Source organism: Stigmatopora nigra, unplaced genomic scaffold (assembly GCF_051989575.1).
Source record: "Stigmatopora nigra isolate UIUO_SnigA unplaced genomic scaffold, RoL_Snig_1.1 HiC_scaffold_27, whole genome shotgun sequence".
Taxonomy (NCBI): Eukaryota; Metazoa; Chordata; class Actinopteri; order Syngnathiformes; family Syngnathidae; genus Stigmatopora; species Stigmatopora nigra.
In genome coordinates this window covers 1,570,460-1,590,038 of record NW_027551606.1, presented here as the reverse complement: position 1 = coordinate 1,590,038, position 19,579 = coordinate 1,570,460, and the positions used below count along the sequence as shown (strand labels likewise).

General features: G+C 41.8%; 1 protein-coding gene across 5 annotated transcripts in view; it reads left to right on the top strand.

Annotated features, from left to right (window-relative positions):
- efl1 (elongation factor like GTPase 1) overlaps positions 1-19,579 on the top strand; it is a 79,392-nt gene that overhangs the window by 32,135 nt on the left and 27,678 nt on the right. For 4 of the 5 annotated variants that reach the window (XM_077711690.1, XM_077711691.1, XM_077711693.1 and 1 more), the window contains 4 exons: positions 1,622-1,721; positions 5,538-5,689; positions 5,807-5,872; positions 12,792-12,946. In XM_077711690.1, the coding sequence (XP_077567816.1) occupies positions 1,622-1,721; positions 5,538-5,689; positions 5,807-5,872; positions 12,792-12,946 (473 nt within the window). The remainder of the gene's footprint in view (positions 1-1,621; positions 1,722-5,537; positions 5,690-5,806; positions 5,873-12,791; positions 12,947-19,579) is intronic. The other variant, XM_077711692.1, reaches the window with a different exon arrangement.

Below are 19,579 nucleotides of genomic sequence, written 5' to 3'. Positions count from 1 at the left end.
TCTTGAAATGCTCGTATGTCGAGGTGCTCTTATGTAGAGGTGCTCGTATGTCGAGGTACCACTGTAATCGAAAAAATCGGGTTTCCAAAAAATGGTCTGATTAACACCAAATTCGAAAAACATTCGCAATCTGCCGCCAGGCGTGTTCATCCACAGTTTCAACACCATGGGTCTCTTAACAGCAATGAAAGCTGATAAAATATAAAAAAAACAATACGCTCCGATTGCGACTAAACCGTTTGCTTGATTTCAACAAAAAATTTAAGGGTTTTAAATCTGATCATTCATGCCAAGTTTCATGCAAAGTTTAACTTTTTTTTTGAGAGAGCCACAATTTGACAATCAATAACACTTCAAACTGGTATTTCCCGAAAACGCTGTATCCAGAAAAAATAAGGTCATAGTGCAGTGAAGCAAAAAGACCAATTGGGGCAAAACTTAGCGGCGTCTTTTACCACCGCGCTCAAATTGGCATACCATGCATAAAAAAAAAATACACAAGAAATAATCTTGGTTGGATCCTGACTACTTTGAAAACCCACTCCCCTGTTTCACCCTAACCGATTGCCTCCAGCCTTACAACAAGGTGTGCACAGATGCACTAATGTTAGTGTGCAGTGAAAAAGAGGTGTGCTCCCCATTAAAACATACGGCCTGTGCATGGTGTAACCGCACGTGGCCACGCTATGCGCGCGTTTGGAAATTGGAACATTAGTGATTGGCGTCTCATGCACCTACTTTGACCCCACACCCACGCGAACGAGCACTACTCCCAAGCCTTACTCAAGGCCCGGCAACGGCGGGCACTTCAACCTGTGTGTATATGTGTGTGAGTGTGGGCGTGCGCGTGGTCCTGCGTGGCCGTGTGCACACGCACCCACGCACGCATACATGCGCGCACACAGTACCACATCATATTTACTCTCATATAAGCCGCTTTTGTTGGACAAAAAATGATGACTGAATTGAGGGTATGTCTTATATGCCACATTCTTTCTCTTGGTTGAGGTTTTGCCATGTAGACTATTATACCCTTCTAATCTTTTCACCCATCAGTTTCCAGTTTTGAAAATGTTTCCTTTGGAACGCATCTTTTTGTGTCACCCTGTACTTAGTTGCCCCCACTCTATGGGGTGTTACTTTGTTAAGAGATGTCAATTTAGAACAAATAAAACATTTTTTTCCAATCCAATATCCTGTTTTTGGCATTTTTTTCAGAAGGTTGGAACGAATAAATTTGTTTTTAGTTGATTTCAATGGGAAACGTTCGTTTTAGGCACGAGAAAATCGACATACGAGCTCGGTCGCGGAACAAATTAAGCTCGTATTCGAGGTACCACTGTATATGTATATGCATATATATTTGGACTCTATCTAGTCTTAGTCCTACTTGGATAACTGAGGTTCTCACCCTTTCTATTTTGGCCACTTCAATCCAGGATCTTGTTCTTTCTGTCACGACATGCAGCTTTTGACCATAGGTGTCATTACTAATGTAGATTGACTTCACCACACTGGACCGATCCAGAGTTTAGAAGGGTTAGGGTCAGAATGCCACATAATTTTCTCTATATTTGATTGTTTTTTTTTAATTTGTATTCATGTTTTGAATGGTTTCCAGCAATTCTCAAGTGTTCAAGTGATGGAGATTCCCCTGTCATTGTTTTTGTGTCCAAAATGTTTGCTGTAGAGACAAAAACTTTGCCTCAGAACACACAAAGGTAAGCGAAAATGGCATACCAAAATATTTCTGTTTTGATCTAAATGTGTGTGTGTGTGTGTGTGTGGTTGGTGGGGCTGTGTAATGTTTCATTGTATCTATGATGGCAAAGCTTTCAATTCAAGGGTTTGGGATTCCCTGTAATCAAATATTGCTCCCCCCAGTGGTCATAGAAATACATACTGTATTTACTCGCATATAAGCCGCTTTTTTCTGACAAAAAATGATGACTGAATCGAGGGTACGGCTTAAATGTGCATTAAAACATGACATGCATGAAACTGCAACAAAATGGCGCAAGACAATGCGGATAAGGCACACCTTCAATGAATGACATGTTTTAAAACTTTTTTCCATACATAAGGCGCACCGTATTATAAGGCACTACAGTAGAGGCTGTAGTTACGTTATGCAACCATTAGATGGTGCTGCGCTGTCAACAAAACAGTCAGATAGGTCAGTCAAACTTTATTAATAGATTACAAACAAGCTTTCCACAACTCCATTCACTCCCAAAATGAATAAACAGCTGTATTTATTATTTTCTCTGAGGTAAAGCATTTTCGTGACACATCTTTAACATCTTTGAACCACAGCAAGGCATAACATTTTACTTTTCCTCCATTTAGTCAACACGCAAAAAAACGTCTGATACTGTTATGGTAAATTAAATGTTAGTGCAATTGCAATATAGTGACACTATAATGTGCAAAACAAGAACAATAAATCAATAGGATAATAACTGTAAACTGTAAACACACAAAATAAAAACATTAAGCTCACTCTATCAGCTCCTCATCTAAGAATTCCTCGAATTCTCCTTCTGAAGTGTTCGAATTGATCATCTCAATGAATGGGCCATCCAACACGCCCGACTCCGTCTCTTCAAGGTCGTCATTAATCGAGTCAGTGTCGCTGTTGTTGTCTGGCAGTTCGGGGACAATTCCCGTCTTCCTGAAAGCTTGAACCACAGTTGAGACTGATCTATCAGCCCAGGCATTTACGAGTGTCAGGTTCATTAATAATTACCTTCGTCCGTAATTATCAATAACTGCAGGAAGACATCTTATTCAATTATTGACATTTAATTAAATAGAAATGGATACAACAGATAAAAAGCCTCCGGAAGGGAGAGTTACAGCAAGCGTCACCGTACGACTTCCGAACGTCTCCTCGAATAGACATTTTCGTCCTATTCTTATGGTCACAAGTTACAGAGTTGTTGATCATTCCATCACGTATGAGTAAAAACAACATCTGGGACTACAATAACAATCAAGGTATTTTACTAATAACAAAAACAGGGACTAGACCTAACAACATTTAGATTAGAGTAATTATACAACCTCCTTGATCTAAGAATCATATAATATAATCATAATCATATAATCGTTACATACAGAAAAACCCGAAGTGTACGGTTACATAACGATAACAATATTCTTGTTATTGTCCGAATAGCCCTGTCCTCGTCACCAAGGGCCCACCAAATCTCAAGGACCGAGATTGGGTGGATTGTTTGTATAACCATCCTGGAACAGGCTGTCTAGGTTAAAGATGACTTGGCGTGACCTCAAGGCTTTTGAAAAACAGAAAGAGAATGATTTAACAAAGTAATGAATTAATACAAAGAAAAGAAAGAGATTGATTATAATAATAATCCGACAGATGGTGGCGTATGTCGTCCGGCGCTGGTTCCTCTTCTTGGTGTTCGCATTCTGTCATCCACTGCTCCCACGCAGTACGCAGTCTGGCTTTGAATGCTCTGTTGAAACCAACATCTAGCGGCCTGAGTTCTTTTTTCAATCCACCTGGAATGATGGCAAGCACTGAATTAGTGTGCTTCACTTGTTTTTTGACATTAGCGGTGATATGTGAGCTCATGGAGTCGTAGATCAAAAGGGACGGAGCTGTTTGAAAAAAGCCACCCGGTCTGTTCACATAAATTTCTCTCAACCATTCACTCATCTTTTCTTCATCCATCCATCTACTGCGTGACTGATCGCCTTGAGTTTAAACTGTGTTGTGAGCGTGTCTCTTAATAGGAGCCATTTCAGGGTCTTTATACAAACGCACAAACGAAAGTGAATCGTTGTTTAATATTTCCCAGTATGCACAGCGCACTTCTTCTTCTATGGGAAAAATTGAGTCGTGTCTGCTTACCGTAAGTTGCGAGACCTGTCGCGGTTCAATATGGATCCATATACACTGTATAAATTAGAAATTTTCATGGGTACGCATCTTTTTGGGTCACCCTGTATATTATACAGGGTGACCCAAAAAGATGCGTACCCATGAAAATTTCTATAAAAATTTTCTATGAAAGTTTTTATTGTACACTCTGGTATGATTTTGTCGCAAAATAGATCTCCAGGGAGAATATCTTCTGCTTATTTGTCCAAGACATTTTTGGGGCAACTATAGCTGAAAATGATCATCCATAGGTCCACCTTTCCTGCAACAGAAAAGACATTCGATAAAAAATGGTATGGGTACGCATCTTTTTGGGTCACCCTGTATAAGGCGCACCGGATTATAAGGCGCACAGTCAGCTTTTGAAAAAAAATTAGATTTTAGGTGTTCCTTATAGTCGTGAAAATATGGTATTTCAAAATAACAGTGGTTGCGTAATGTGTATGATGTTATTGCACCCAGAGACTTGGTCAACACTATGTATAGCTCTTTGGGCATATTTACAGGTTGTGCTCACTTAACTTCTTTTTTTTAATTTGTCTACATGCAAACAACACCATCCCTTTCGGAACACAGACATTTCTTTTCTCAAATTGAATAGTTTGATATTCTGTATTTTCAAAGACAGGCATATTAACCTATGATATTGACCCTAATAATATGCTTTTGATTCATACAGTATCTCAGAAATTCCACTTGTGAAGATTTTTCTAAAGATTGTCCCTTCAAAGTACCATTTGTATCCCTATTAAAACCATAAACATGAAGGTGAAACTTGAGAATCGGGGCGGCTTATGCGCGAGTAAAAATGGCATTTAAAAATTATATTTTAGTCTATTTGAAACATAGAATAACATCTAGTACTACCAGTAGTAACTTTTATGACCAGCACTACATATTTTAACACCATCAGAGTTGAAAGGCCCTCATTTCTAAATAATTCCATGCTTAAAGGAAAGCCTTCCAATCATTGGCTACTGTCAGGTTTAAGACCATATACATTCAATAATATCGGAGCAGAGGAAACACACAGCCAGCCGTGATGAGAATTTAACTCACTTCATATGAAGGAGGGAGCCAGAGTAGCCAGCGCTGGGAGATGTCTATCCTCCAGTCTGACCGTTTCGAATCCCTGGCAACCCCCCACAGACAAACTGGTTTTATTAACACAAGATCATGTGACATAGAGACAAACTTTAGGCGGGAAGGTGAACAAAGAAATGGGGTGTCGTGATAGATAACACCCCCCCTAACTAAAAGGAGTCGTGATGGGAGTTTCCACGAGGTCGTGCAAAATTATATTCTAGTGACTACACTATATAAACCAAAAGACATAATAATAAGCATAAAATACATTCATACTTCACAGCTACTATGACCATAACGCTGTTGATTCTCAGTTTTCCTATCCTTCTTTGACATTAACCATAAAGTGAAACATTCCATTTTTTTTTCTTTCCTTTATTTTAGGAATTACTTTTTAATTGTTTGCATTAATTTCAAAAACCATTGAAAATATCATTAAAAAAATGGAACAATTTATTTACATAAACTATACTAGTCAATGTTTTTTAGGATTTTATAAATTCTTCATAGCCTTTTTTGTGTTTGTGTCAAAATGTAGACCTTTGACTCGGGAAGAGATTGCCGAGCGTAGTGAGCTTGCAAGGCAAAGGCATGCAGAAAGGATGGCAGCTAGACAGGTGGGAGCACTAGAACAGCTAAACCACTCATTGGATGCTTGTCCAGATGTTCATCCTGGAGGACTCTGCAAAAGCAAGTTGGATGTTTAACTCCCTTTTTTATTTCTCTTCTTTTTTCCTTAATTTTAAATTCAATTTATGAAAGTGCATTTTTATTATGTTTTCTAAGCCCTAAGATGTTTTTGTTCAGACAAGAGTATAGTACTTCCTTCAAAACTTGGACATCCTCATGGCAAACACACCACCCTTCCAAAACGTAAATACTACATTTCCTGTATCTATTAATATTTTTTTGGAGGGAAACTCGATGGATGAGTGGTTAGCGCCCTCAAAGTTCTGGACTCGAGGGTTCGATCCCAGATCGGATCTCACTGTGTGGAGTTTGCATTTTCTTCATGGGCTTGCATGGGTTTTCTCCAGGTAATCCGGCTTCCTCCCACATCCCAAAAACAACTTGTAGGCTCGAAGACTATAAATTGCCCCTGCGTAAGCGGGAATGGTTGTCTGTCTACTTGTGCCCTAAGTACGCCCTGCGACCTTTGTGAGGATCAACAGTTCCGAAAATGAATGAATTAATGATATTTTATTTTGAAATTGTCATGGTAGTTACATTTTCCATTAGCTAGGAACACTCCACTGACCTCCCATTGTCTAAGGCAGTGATTTTTCAACCTTTTTTGAGCTGCAGTCTTTTTGCATTGGAAAAAAGGCATAAAACACCTGATTATCTTTTAATTTGAAACCATGTTGCCTATATTAACAATAGTCATTCTCTTCAAAGTTGTATACTTAGGAATCACATAGTGATAAGTGGTTGGGAAACCCCGGTCTAAGGCAGGGGTGCTCACATGTTTTTGTTCCTAGGTCTACTTTTCAAGTAACCAACCTACCGCGATCCACCTTGTTCTAGGAGCCAACCTTGGCTAGTTGTGTCGGCACTGAGATCACTGGTAGGGCAAGTCAGATGCACGATTAACAACAAAGTCCACCAAAATTAAGGTTTTCATTATCAAAGGGAAGCCTTAACAAGCAGCTGTGGCAGATCGTAAATGAGTGTCTGTCGGAACCACCATTAGATCCTTATGAGTTCTTACTAATCGTTAATTTAGTCGGATATGCATTTTCAAACAAAGTGTGACGTTGCGGTGTGCACATTGCGATGTAGCTGTAGAAAAGAGATACAATAATACCTTGAGATACGAGTCAAATTTCGAGCAAATATTTACCTGAGATACGAGACAAATTTTGATATACGAGCATTCGAGAACATAATCTCGCCACAACTCCCTCATGTAAATATATACGAGCACTGGAAAGAGCTTTGCATTTTTTCAGTGTTGTTTTTCTCCATTAGTCAGTGGAGAATGGTGTACGCGTGGCGGAGCTTGCTCGCCAATATGAGAAGAGCATACTACTTCCCGTTGGCAAGTGGTCGTGTGTTTGGGGACATTTGTGTGCATCATTTTCGGAATAGTTTGAAGGAAAGACAAAAGCAAACCAACCTCGATGGGTTCTTTTAAAAAACTGCAGCTGAAACTCAGGGTGGAGGCGGGGCAAATAAAACCAACCCGCGGATATGAAAGGTATAAAAATGTAAAGTGAAATTAGAATTAAGTTTCTTGTAAAGTTAGATATTTTTTTTGCGTGTCTGTCGTAATCCAAGTTCATTTGGATGTTTATGTTATGTGACGAGTGCGTTGCCGTGCAAAAAGTATCTCTGTCCCTCTCTTCACTCTGTGAAATCAATTTAGTTTTAGTACTATTAAACATTTTTACCACTAGTTATTTGTTACCCGGTTAATAGATGGCGAATTTTAACAAATAAAAATGTTTCCATTTCGAATATCCAGTTTTTTTTTTTTTTTCTCAGAGGGTTGGGTTTTTAGTACATTTCTATAGGAAACGTTGATTTGAGATATGAGTAAATAGACATACAAGCTCAGTCCCAGGATGCATGAAGCTCGTATCTCAAGGTACCACTGTATTCTTCAGGTTTGAAGGAAACTAACAGACCTTATCAAATCTTACACTCTTGCAATCTACCATTAATACCTTTGCGATTGACTGTCACAATCGATGTAATGAGCACACTTGGTCTAAAGCAGTGCTAAAATAGTGGCACGGGCTGTCCTTGGGGGGGGGGGGCGCAGAGCGATGGGAAGTGTGAAACGACAGGTGGGAGCGATACCTGAAATGTGTGAGAAACCTACAAAATGACAGAAAATGATAATTATTTATCTATCTCTTAAAATAACATGAATGCAAAATCTATCCATGTTGAAATGCAGGTGAACGAGAGGAACCTAATGGTAGGCAACAGAGAGAGCACACAGTGGACAATCGCATGACTCCTGAAAACCTTCTCTGGCTGTTTTTTTTTTTTTTTTTACGAAGACGGCCAAATTCATGAAATTTTTCCAGCCTTTCTCTGATCATTGCCTTTAAAATACTTGCTGCTTCCTCCTTGTCTGCCTTTTCGTTATATTCCTCCTGTATTACAGTGTAGTATTAACTCTAGTTCCTTCAACTACTCCGTGTAAAATTTGTTTTTGTGCCCCTCGACCAACTCGTCAATGTCCTCCTTGCTAACCACTTCTCTTCGTTCGCACTGGTAATTTTCTTGGGAGACATGATAATGAAATGAGAAGAAGCTGCTTTAACCACACTTGGAAAAACTCAACCAAAAAAGTCAGGATTCTGTGACGACGAATCGTGGTCAAATCCCATTAAATAATCTTGAAATATTTATAGTGGTTGTTGTGAGACAGCCAATGACAGCCAAGGAGGGTGTAATAAGATTGTAAAGTAAGAATCTCGGCATCTGCGACAATTTCAAAATAAAATAACGGATATGGGAAATGTATTGATGTTGGGGGAGCTATCAATAACTCCAGGCAGACATCTTATTCAATTATTGACATTTAATTAAATAGATTGGATCACATATAAGAACCTTAAGGGAGGATGTCTTCAAAAGTATCATCTCGAACAGTATATCGCGTACGGCTTTAAGGCATTTGGATAAAAACAATCACGCCTTCATTTGACCTAACAATCATATAACAATTACATAAAGAAGCCTGAAGTGTCACGAGTGTTATGGAAGTGGCAGAAACAACATCTTTGTTATTGGCCAGTGACCATGGCTCCGTTGCAAAAGAGAACAACCAATCTCGAAGCCCCAGATTGGGTGAGTTGCTGTGTAAACAATCCTTGGATAAGTCCATGTGAGAGTGGACTAGGCGGCAGTTTATGACAGCGAGCCGAACGATAGGAAAAATTATTTAATGATTTAACAAAGAAATAAATTACTACACATATGTATAATCGTAATACAGAGTAGCATAGGGTAGCATAGGAACCCTGAGGAGAGGGGGATTCATTATTGACATCTCGTCAGCTTGGGCCTTCGGGTCGACAGATGTCACTAGCCCTCACTCATTCCCAAATCGCGCATGAGTGGCTCCACGTGCCATGCCCCGGAAACCGCTTCAGCTGGCGGGCAAAACCTCATTGCGCTTATCGGGCAAAAGGAGCCCGCACCCTCTTTAGGGAAATCCTTCTAGGAGATTTGCACTCCAATCAAAGCAAGAAGGCTCTGGCAGCAGGGAGCTGGATGATGTCCTTGGCAGATGAGTGTGGACCAATGGCACGGGCATCAAGTCGGCGGACAGAAATGGATGGCGACATAGGGCTGATTACAAGTCAACTGCGGACTGGTGAGGAACGGGCCCCGCCAGTCTTTCATAGCCCCTGTAACACCAGATGAAAAATGAACCAAAATAGAACCTCCATACTGGCTCGGTCGTCGCCCAGGATAAAAAGGGCCGCGCTTTCCGTCATGCATTGGGGCGGGAGTGTCAAGTTGGCTACTGATGCGACCATAAACAATAAAAACAAAAGTGAAACAAACATAGCAAGAAAAATACGGTCAGCAGACCTAATCAGTATTGGCACATGGAATGTCCGGACTCTTGCCCAGGTAGGCAAGATACATGAGCTCACCCACAGCCTTTTAAACTACCACTGGCACATGATTGGACTTTGCGAAGTCAGATGGAAAAATCAAGGTGTGCATCAAACCGAAGATCAACATGTACTCTACTACAGTGGTGAATCGGATGTACACCAGCGTGGCGTTGGCTTCTTAGTTAACAAAAGTGTGAAAAACTCAATTCTTGGTTGCCGACAAATCTCAAGCAGACTTATATCCATCCGCCTGCGAGCATCGCCGTTCAATATGACGGTTATCCAGGTTTATGCTCCCACCAGTGATGCTAGCGATGACATAGCTGAGGAATTTTATTCCCAACTACAGGATACTATCAACTCTACTGACAAGAAAGATATTATCATCATACAAGGGGATTGGAACGCCAAGGTTGGGAGAGATGCAATCGAGGACTGGGGAAACCATTGTGGACCCTCCTGCAATTTAACAACTAACGAATAAGGACTACGCCTACTTGAGTTCACCAGTCTAAATGACATGGTGCTGGCTAATACCCTTGGCACACACAAGGATTCAAGACGCTGTACGTGGCATGCCCCCAATGGCAAGCGTCACCAAATCGACTATATCCTGGTGCCAAATCGCTTCAAATCAGGTATCAATAGAGCCACAACGCGCACTTTCCCAGGTGCAGATGTGGGAAGCGACCATGACCTGGTGCTGCTGAACTTCAGAGTCAGACTGAGGAGGATTGTAAAGGCCAATAGCGCCAGAATCAAGTTTAATCTGGACCGACTGAAGTCCGCTGACATACTGGAAGCATTTCAAGCAAAAATTGGCGGCAAGTTCGTAGCAATGTTGGAACTTGATGATAGCCTGGAAGGGTTAACCACCAATTTCAACTCTGTGATGGTCGAAAGTGCAACCGATATACTGGGAATTCATCGCAGGAAAAAGAAGCCATGGGTCACAGACGACATTCTAGACCTGTGCGACACACGTAAAGGATTGAAAAGGTCTATCAACACAACAAACGGGGCAACGGAATACAAAGAGGTCAACAGAACGATCAGACTCCACATGATCAAGGCGAAAGAAGATTGGATCAACCAACAGTGTTTGGAAGTCGAATCTAGCCTTAGAGGTAACAACAGCAAGAAGGCTTTCCAAATCGTGAAGGATCTGACCATACGGAAACAGACCAGAGTAAATTCGATCAAGGACAAAAATGGACATTGCCTCACCGAAAGCCAAGATATTCTGAAGCGCTGGAATGAATACTGTTCGGACCTATATAACCATGAGGTTAATGGAGAGCCAACCACTCTCACGTGTCAGGATCCACCAGTTGACGACGATTACCCAATTCTCAAGGACGAAGTTAGATCTGGACACAGTCACTGGTCGTATCAATCCCGAAGAAAGACAATCTGCAACTATGTCAGAACTACAGAACTATCAGTTTGATCAATCATGCGAGCAAAGTAATGCTCAACGTCATCCTGAATAGACTGCAACCCCAAGCTGAAGCAATTATTGCCGAAGAACAAGCTGGCTTCCGTAAAGGGAGATCCACTGCCGAACAAATCTTCAATCTTCGAGTGCTGTGTGAAAAGTATGATCAACATCAGAGAGATATATACCATGTGTTTATCGACTTCAAGAAAGCTTTCGACAGGGTATGGCATGATGCACTGTGAGCGACAATGAAGAGATACAACATGGGCTCAAAGGTCACCAAGATTATACGGGAACTGTACGCCAAAGCTACCAGCGCAGTACTTGTGCAAGGTTTAATAGTCGACTGGTTCCACACCCAGGTTGGCGTACGACAGGGATGTCTGTTATCCCCCACACTGTTCAACATACTTCTTGAGCAAATCATGACGGATGCACTTGACGACCATGTTGGTTCAGTCAGCATTGGTGGCCGAGTGGTCACCAACCTCAGATTTGCAGATGACATCGATTTGATCGCAGGCTCTGAACTTTAACTAGCCGATCTTGTGGCTCGCCTTGACAAAGCAGCAGCCAGATATGGCATGGAGATCAGCGCCGAGAAAACGAAAATCATGACGAACAGTGTTAGGCCTATGATGTACAAGATTGCAGTAAATGGCTCCCAGTTAGAAACTGTGAAGCAGTTCAAATACCTTGGGTCGACCATCAGTAACAAAGGCTCCAAGGCTGAAGTCTTGGTTCGTGCAGCTCAAACTTTAGTAGCACTGGCCAAACTGAAACCGATATGGACAGACAAATCCACCAACCTCCGCAGCAAACTCAAGCTGCTGCGTGCCCTCGTCCTGTCAATTTTCCTTTACGCAAGTGAGACGTGGACGTTGACTGCTGAGCTTCAAAAGAGAATACAAACACTGGAAATGAAATGCTACAGGACGGTTCTCAGTATCACCTACAGAGACCGGGTATCAAACGATGAATTTCGGGGTCTAATTACTGCTCATGTAGACAAGTATGAAGATCTCCTGTCAATCGTAAAGAAGAAGCTCAAATGGTACGGCCACGTCGTCAGGGGGAATGGACTTTCCAAAGTCATTCTCCAAGGAAATGTCAGTGGCAAACGCAGACGAGGTGGCCAGAGGAAATTGTGGACGGACAATATCAAGGAGTGGACGGGATATGGCCTCAACGCAACGCAAGTAGTCGCCCGCGACCGAGAGAAATGGAGACAATTGGTTCAAGAATCTTCATCACGGTGCCCCTACGACCCTGGTGGGTTACGGTACCCTGACTGACTGACTGACTGAATACAGTCAACCCAACAGTAATACATTTCCTGATTTTTTTCCCCCCTTCCAAATCAATAATTGGAATTTTTTTAAAAAATCCTGTTTTTAGTTCAAAAATAATTTTGTGAAATTTAAAAATATATTTAAAAAAAAGCTAAAATAAACATTGCTTTATATCTATAAAAACTGTCTGTTTATGGCTTTTGGTCTAGTTTTAATCCAATTAAAACAAAAAATCTAAATATAATATCTAAAATGGTCTGGCATACATGCCTACGTTAGCGGCCCGCAAACCAACCCGAGTTTGACACCTCTGGTTTAGACTCTTGAGTCATTGTGAATTTAAGTTAGTATGGCTTGAATTAAAAATTAAAAATAAAATAAAAATACCATAGCAGATTTTTTTTGTATTGTGCAGATTTCTCCTGGCTGCTATTTTCTCAACCTCGTTAATTTTTTTTCCTCACTTTTGACAGATGAAATGGGCAATCAATTACTGAAAGATGCCAAATCAGACGCACAAAACGAGACTTTCATAGCATTTGGGAGGGTGTACAGCGGAGTGGTGAAGAAAGGACAAAGAATATTCATACTTGGACCAAAGTACGATCCTGTCCAGGGTCTTTCCATGGTAAGCAAAATGTCCCAAAAAGCAGCTGTGATGGATGATTAATTACACATTGCTCCTAGAAAAAAATGACTGCTTAAAATGTTGGAATCACGTAAATAACTACTACAAATAATTCTCCACTATTACTCAAAAATGGTCCAAATCATCTATTCCATAATTTTCTTTTAAATACAAGAACAATATAATAATTAATAATAATAATTGGACAATGGCCCTGTTGTCATCATCCACAATGAAAGCCTACTTGTCATCACATCCAGAAACTGTGTGTCGAAATTGGTAGTGCTTCTCCATAAGGTGCGCTTACTCGGCAAAATACCTAAATAAGTGATAGTTACGGACTCGTAATTTGGCATTCTGCTGTTATGGATACCTCGCATGACCCCCTAAGCGGGTCACTTACCTCTTACTGTCTTTCACTTACCTTCAGTCAGCCAGTAGGAGGCAAATCACCACCCAAACATTTATTCATATATGATATATATTCATATTATGCACTAAAGAATGCAGCGGAGAATGAGTTGAATCGCCTAGAAAAAGCGGGCATTATCTCAAGGCAAGAACGTAGTCAGTGGGCTGCGACAATAGTGGTAGTGCCCAGAGCACACAAGTTAATTCGTATCTGCGGGGCCTATAAAGTCACAGTGAATCAGTGTGGAAGAAGAGACCTATCCACTACCAAACGTTGAAGACATTTTTGCCACCCTAGTTGGGTGCACTCTTTTTAGCAAATTTGACTTGTCACACGCTTACCAACAGCTGGAGTTGGAAAAAGACTCAGAAAAGTATTTAACGATAAAAATTCACAAATGACTTTATGTGTACTGTAGACCTCCATTCGGAGTGTCCAGTGCGCCTTCTGTAATTCAGAATGTGATGGACCAGATCCTCCAAGGTTTGGAGCATGTGACCTGTTTCTTGGATGACATATAGGTCACAGGGAAAACAAGAGCTGAGCACCTAAGGAATCTGGAGGAGGTACTGACCCGTCTGGAAAGCTGCGGGGTGAGGGTGAAAAGAGCCAAATATGAATTCAAGCGGGAGAAAGTCGAATGACTGGGGCATCTGATAGATAAGGAGGGATTGCACCCCACTGAGACGAAAATTGCAGCCATCGTTAATGCACCCCGAGCTACAAATGTCACAGAGCTGCAGTCTTTTCTAGGAATATTGGACTATTATGGTCGGTTCATGAAGGATCTGTTGACACTGCCGCAGCCGCTACATCAACTGTTAAGGAAAGAAGTTGAGTGGAAATGGACAGTGGAATGCGCAGCGGCATTCAAGGATGCGGAGGAAAAGTTAGCAAAAAACTCAGTAGTCGTTCATTATGACACCAAAAAACCCCTGAGACTAGCATCAAATCCATCCTCTTATGAAATAGGGGCAGTCATGTCTCACAAAATGGAAGATGGGGAGGAGAAACCGATCGTGTTTGCGTCAAGTACATTGTCGGAGGCAGAAAGACAATACAGCTAGATAGAGAAAGAGGCTTTGGTCATAACTTTTGGTGTGACCACATTTCATAAATACTTATATGGCCGAAAGTTCAGTTTAATTACTGACCACAAGCCACCTTTGGCCATTTTGGGACCAAAGTCGGGAATCCCCACTTTAGCTGCTCTGCGAATGCAGCATTGGACGCTGAGACTGATGGCTTATGATTACAATATCGAGTACAGAACGTCGGTGGAAAATGCCAATGTAGATGCATTATCTAGACTGCCGGGGAAGGGGAATGATAACACAGCGTAGGAAAACAGCATATTCTATTTCACAGTAGATGGATGAGGATGAGCTTCCCGTGCAAGCTACAGTGATTGCAAAGAGCACTCAAGTATCCAGTCCTGGTGGTCTGGATGGTCAAGTCATAACCAGGACGAGAGACTTAACCCATACTTTTCTCGGAAAAATCAACTGTCTGTGGAACAAGGATGCATATTATGGGGAATTTGAGTTATCATGCCACCAGCACACCGAGAGCGACCACTGCAGGATCTTCACCAAGGACACCCTGGAGGATGCAGGATGAAGGCCTTGTCCAGGAGCTACCTGTAGTGGCTGCAGCTGGACAGTGACACAGAGTATACTGTGCAACAATGTGAGGCCTGTCAGAGTGTGAGAAAGCTACCATCAGCAGCACATCTACACTGCTGGCAGTGGCCGATTAGAGTTTGGCAACAAATACATATTGACTTTGCCACAAAAGACCAAGACATTTTTTTAGTAGTAGTGGAGAGTCATTCCAAGTAGCTTGAGGTCATCACCATGGCAACAACCACCGCAGCCAAAGTGATTGATGGATTGCGGAACATCATTTCGTCTTACAGTCTTCCTCAGGAGAATGTTTTCGACAACAATCCTCAATTCACATCACAGGAGTACAAAACCTTTTTCTGCTGAGCAATGGAATAAAACAAACTTTGGTACCGGCTTACCATCCCGCTTCCAATGGATCTGCAGAGCGAGGAATTCAGAAAGTGAAAGCATCACTGCTGAAATAAGTGCTGGATAAAAGGAAACAAAATGTCACCATAACAATGCCGCACCGGCTAGCTAACTTCCTGATAGCATACTGGAGTACACCACCCATTGTTACGGGATGTGCTCCAGCAAAACTGTTTCTAAAACGTCAAATTAGACCCAGGTTCAGCTTGCCGAAGCCAGATCTCACTCGGGTGGTGGAAGCGAAACAACAAAGGCAGAATACCTACCAGGATAAAACCCCCTCCAAGCTGAGACTCCTGTCTGAGGGTGACTCGGTCCTGATCCGGAATTTCCGTGCAGGAAAGGAGAGGTGGACAAAAGGAATACAGTGTTCCTCAGTTATCGCGGTTAATGGGGACCGGGATCACCCGCGATAAGTGAATTTCCGCGAAGTAGGGATTTCCCTTCAAAAATGCTTAATTTGAATTTAATTCCATTTTTCTTTTTTATTGTAATTTAAAAAAAAAAACCTGTATACAGTACACCATATAGAATACGGGTAGAGAAAGTGAAATTCATTTCACAAAAAAAAAAACTAAAATATGTTGTTTCAATGTAATATTTGTATTTTTTTTTCCAAAAAAAATCTGCGAAGCTCTGAGTCTGCGGTAGCTGAATCGCAAAGTAGTGGGGGAACACTGTAGTGGAAAAGAGACTCGGACCAGTCACCTACATGGTGTGGAATGGAGTGAGCCGACGCACAGTCCACATAGACCACCTGCTGTACAACCAACCATCCAGACCAGAGACATTGCAGTTTCCAGATGAGCAGCTGGATGTCACGAATGTGATTCATGCAAATGTGGAGAGGAAAGGTACGCCTGGAGCAGTAGGTAGTAGCCCGTACTCACCGGAAGAGACACCTTTGAAACATATGGAGGGTAAAGAGACACAGGTAACAGCTTCACCCGGCTCAGTGGCCTGTGACAAAACAGTTACACCGGACCACCGAGTGGTCAGTTTCCCAGAGGTGTTTGGGGGCAGGTACCCAGTAAGAGTAAGAGCACCTCCGAAGCGACTACATTTGTGATCGATCAGTTGTGAGGAAATTTGTTCCTGGAATGAAAGAGTTCCGGTTCCTTCCAAAAATGTGAAAAAGAGTTCCTGAGATGGAAATGTCAAAGACGGAAATATTGGTTCTAAGGGTGGTGTTAGCAGTAATAATTTAGTAACAATTTTGGAAGTAAGGTAAATTCTTAAGGGGGACTTTATAGTTTAAGAGGGAGGAGTCTAATATATTGATACTATAACGGTGGGCTTAACTATCACCACCTGATGGGAATTACGTGTTACCGAGTGACCCGGATGTTGATCGGTTAAAAGGCTGTCTGTGAATGTCAATAAACTAGCCTATGTCACACACACAAGTTGGCTCCGTCATCTATACTGCAAAGTTATTACAGTACCTATTGCGTCTGCCATAGGGCAGTAGCTGGAACAGATTGTGACCAGGGTGGTATGGGTCCCCTATGATGTTCCTGGCTCTGCTGAGGTAATGAGGGCTGGCAATGTCTTCCAGTGAGGGCAGAGAGCAGCCGTTGATCCTCTGGGCAGTGCTTATAACTTTCTTCATGGCCTTTTTGTCTGCCGCCGTGCTTCCAGCGTACCACACTGTGATGCAGTATGCCAGGATGCTCTCTACAGTGGCTCTATAGAAGGTTATCAGAAGCTTGGTGTCCAATTTGTTCCTCCTGAGTACTCTGACGTAATGGAGTCGTTTCTGAGCATCTTCACCACTGCCATGATGTTGGTGGACCATGAGAGCTTATCCGTGACGTGGACCCCCAGGAATTTAAAAGACTGGACCCTGTCTACACAGTGGGGCCAGATATGTGCTGTGTTTGTGAAAGTCCAGGATTATTTCTTTAGTTTTTCGTGGTGCTCAGTGCGAGATTGTTCACCGAGCAACACAAAGACAGTTTGTAGACCTCATCTCTGTAGGCAGACTCAATGAAATGAGTCTGACCACAGTGGTGTCATCGGCAAATTTGGTGATGGAGTTAGACTGTTTCGTCAGTTGTATTTTCAGCAAGTAAGGTTTGGTTCGAAAAATTCAAAAAGAGGAATTGCTGCCCGTGTACAATCATCAACTTGTTTTTGGGGTGGGAATATACAATCAATTGGTGACTGAATCTTGGGTGTGGCTTATATGCGCATTGAAAAACCATTCACAAAACTGTTGGATTAAAAACATTAACCTGATATTTTTAGACTACTGTAATTACTCTTATATAAGCCGCTTTTTCCAGACAAAAAAATGGGGACTGAATCTAGGGTATGGCATATATTCGGATTAAAACACATGCACAAAACTGCAAGTTGATGGCACCATGATGCGATGACGTCACGACAAAATGACTCGACCGAATGCGGCCAATACGGTGTCATTTATTGAAAAATAGAGAAACGATAAACACAAAGCGCTAAACAAAATGTATTTCGACGACTATTAATGGAATTCAACCAAAAAAAACAATACATATCTTGCATAAAACATGAAAAAACTCACTTTCCCGTCACTGTTTGCTCGGGGCACAGCCATCTTGCCTAGGTCCTGGGGCAGCCACCTTACTTAGGGCGCTGCCGTCTAAACCTAGTTAAACGTGCTCTGACTTGCCAGATGCGAATAGCCTTGATTTTGAAATAAGACAAAATGTCACTTTGATTTTGTTGTTGTTGTTTTTCTTGTTCGAAAGTGACAACTTTTGAAGTAATATGAACTGTGGATGTTCTTTTTTTGTTCTGAAAGATCTGGTGCAACAAGTGTTAACAAAAATATAGGCAAGACATTATATAAGCTTCCATGAGCAGTTCTCTTTATTGGCTCGAGAAAAGGCGAGATTCCCCTTCTGTCTCCATTTCTTAAAGCCTTGATTGCCTCCCCCCAAAGTGGGCCCTAACCTAAACATTTGTTGAGGATGTCTAGACAAGCCGGGAATGTTTGGTAAAAGCTTCACAATTGCCAGAACGGTTCATGAATGTGAAGGTGAAAACTGGGGATCAGAGGGGAGACTTGTACGCAAGAAATGTTCTCATCTGGAGCGTATCACAGCTGACATCCTAAATCGGTGGCCAGCCGATCGCAGAGCACGGGGAGACAGACAACCATGAACACTCGCACCCTTTCCTAGGAGCAATCAGCGTGTCCAATCAGCCTACCATGAATATTTTTGGAATATGGGAGGAAACCAGAGTAACTGTAGGAAACCCACAAAGGCCTGGGAGAACATTCAAACTCCATGCAGATGGATGTTAACTAGATTTGAACCCAGGACCCCAGAGCTAAGGTCCACGCGCTAACCACTCACACCACCGCGCTGCCTTGAGAGAAATTGTAAAATAAAAAAAATACAGACAATTTTCAGGGTGCAGCCTATACGTGTGTGCGGCTTATATGCGAGTAAATACAGTATTTCCAGGGAAGGACTATTTTCACTGTGAGTACAGCATTTAAAGTATATCTTCAAAGCATATCCCAAAGCCTATGGGAAGTCCTGACCAGACGATTTGCCTAAAGACGTTTCGCCAACGGACGTCTGGCCGATGGACAGTTCGCCGAGTGGACGCTTTGCCGAAAGGATAGTTAGCCGAACAGATTGTGAGCTGACCGGATAGCCAGCTGACCGGACGTTGCGCCGAAACGGGGTTTGGTAACTGTTGCTGACCCACAGCACTGGTAAAAACAACCTAAATCACTTGACAAGACCACTAAAGCTGAAAGGAATGGTAAGCATGCAAAACTTCCCCTAAATGCATGGTCATGCAAACACAAAGGGGCACACGTTTATTTGTTTAATAAAATAATAAATTAAACACAAAATTTTTCACACACAGTTTACAAGAAATTACAATTAATATACATTGGATGAAATTTAGTATATTTTGGAGGAAAGACCGGTCCAATAGTACCGCCCCCCGCTGGACATATTTCTTAATACAAGTACATACGTGCTGCCAATGTATAAATATTTTTTTAATGTTATCATTGTCTTTAAGGTTGTGGGCATTTGCTTGGAGCTACGCGAGAGAAAAAAACAACACTACAAGACTTATGGGAAATTCTAAGTGCCTTGGTGAAAATGTTGTTGAACACACTTTTACTTCTAGTTTAATTTGAAATAATTTCCCATTATTTAAGGAAATATA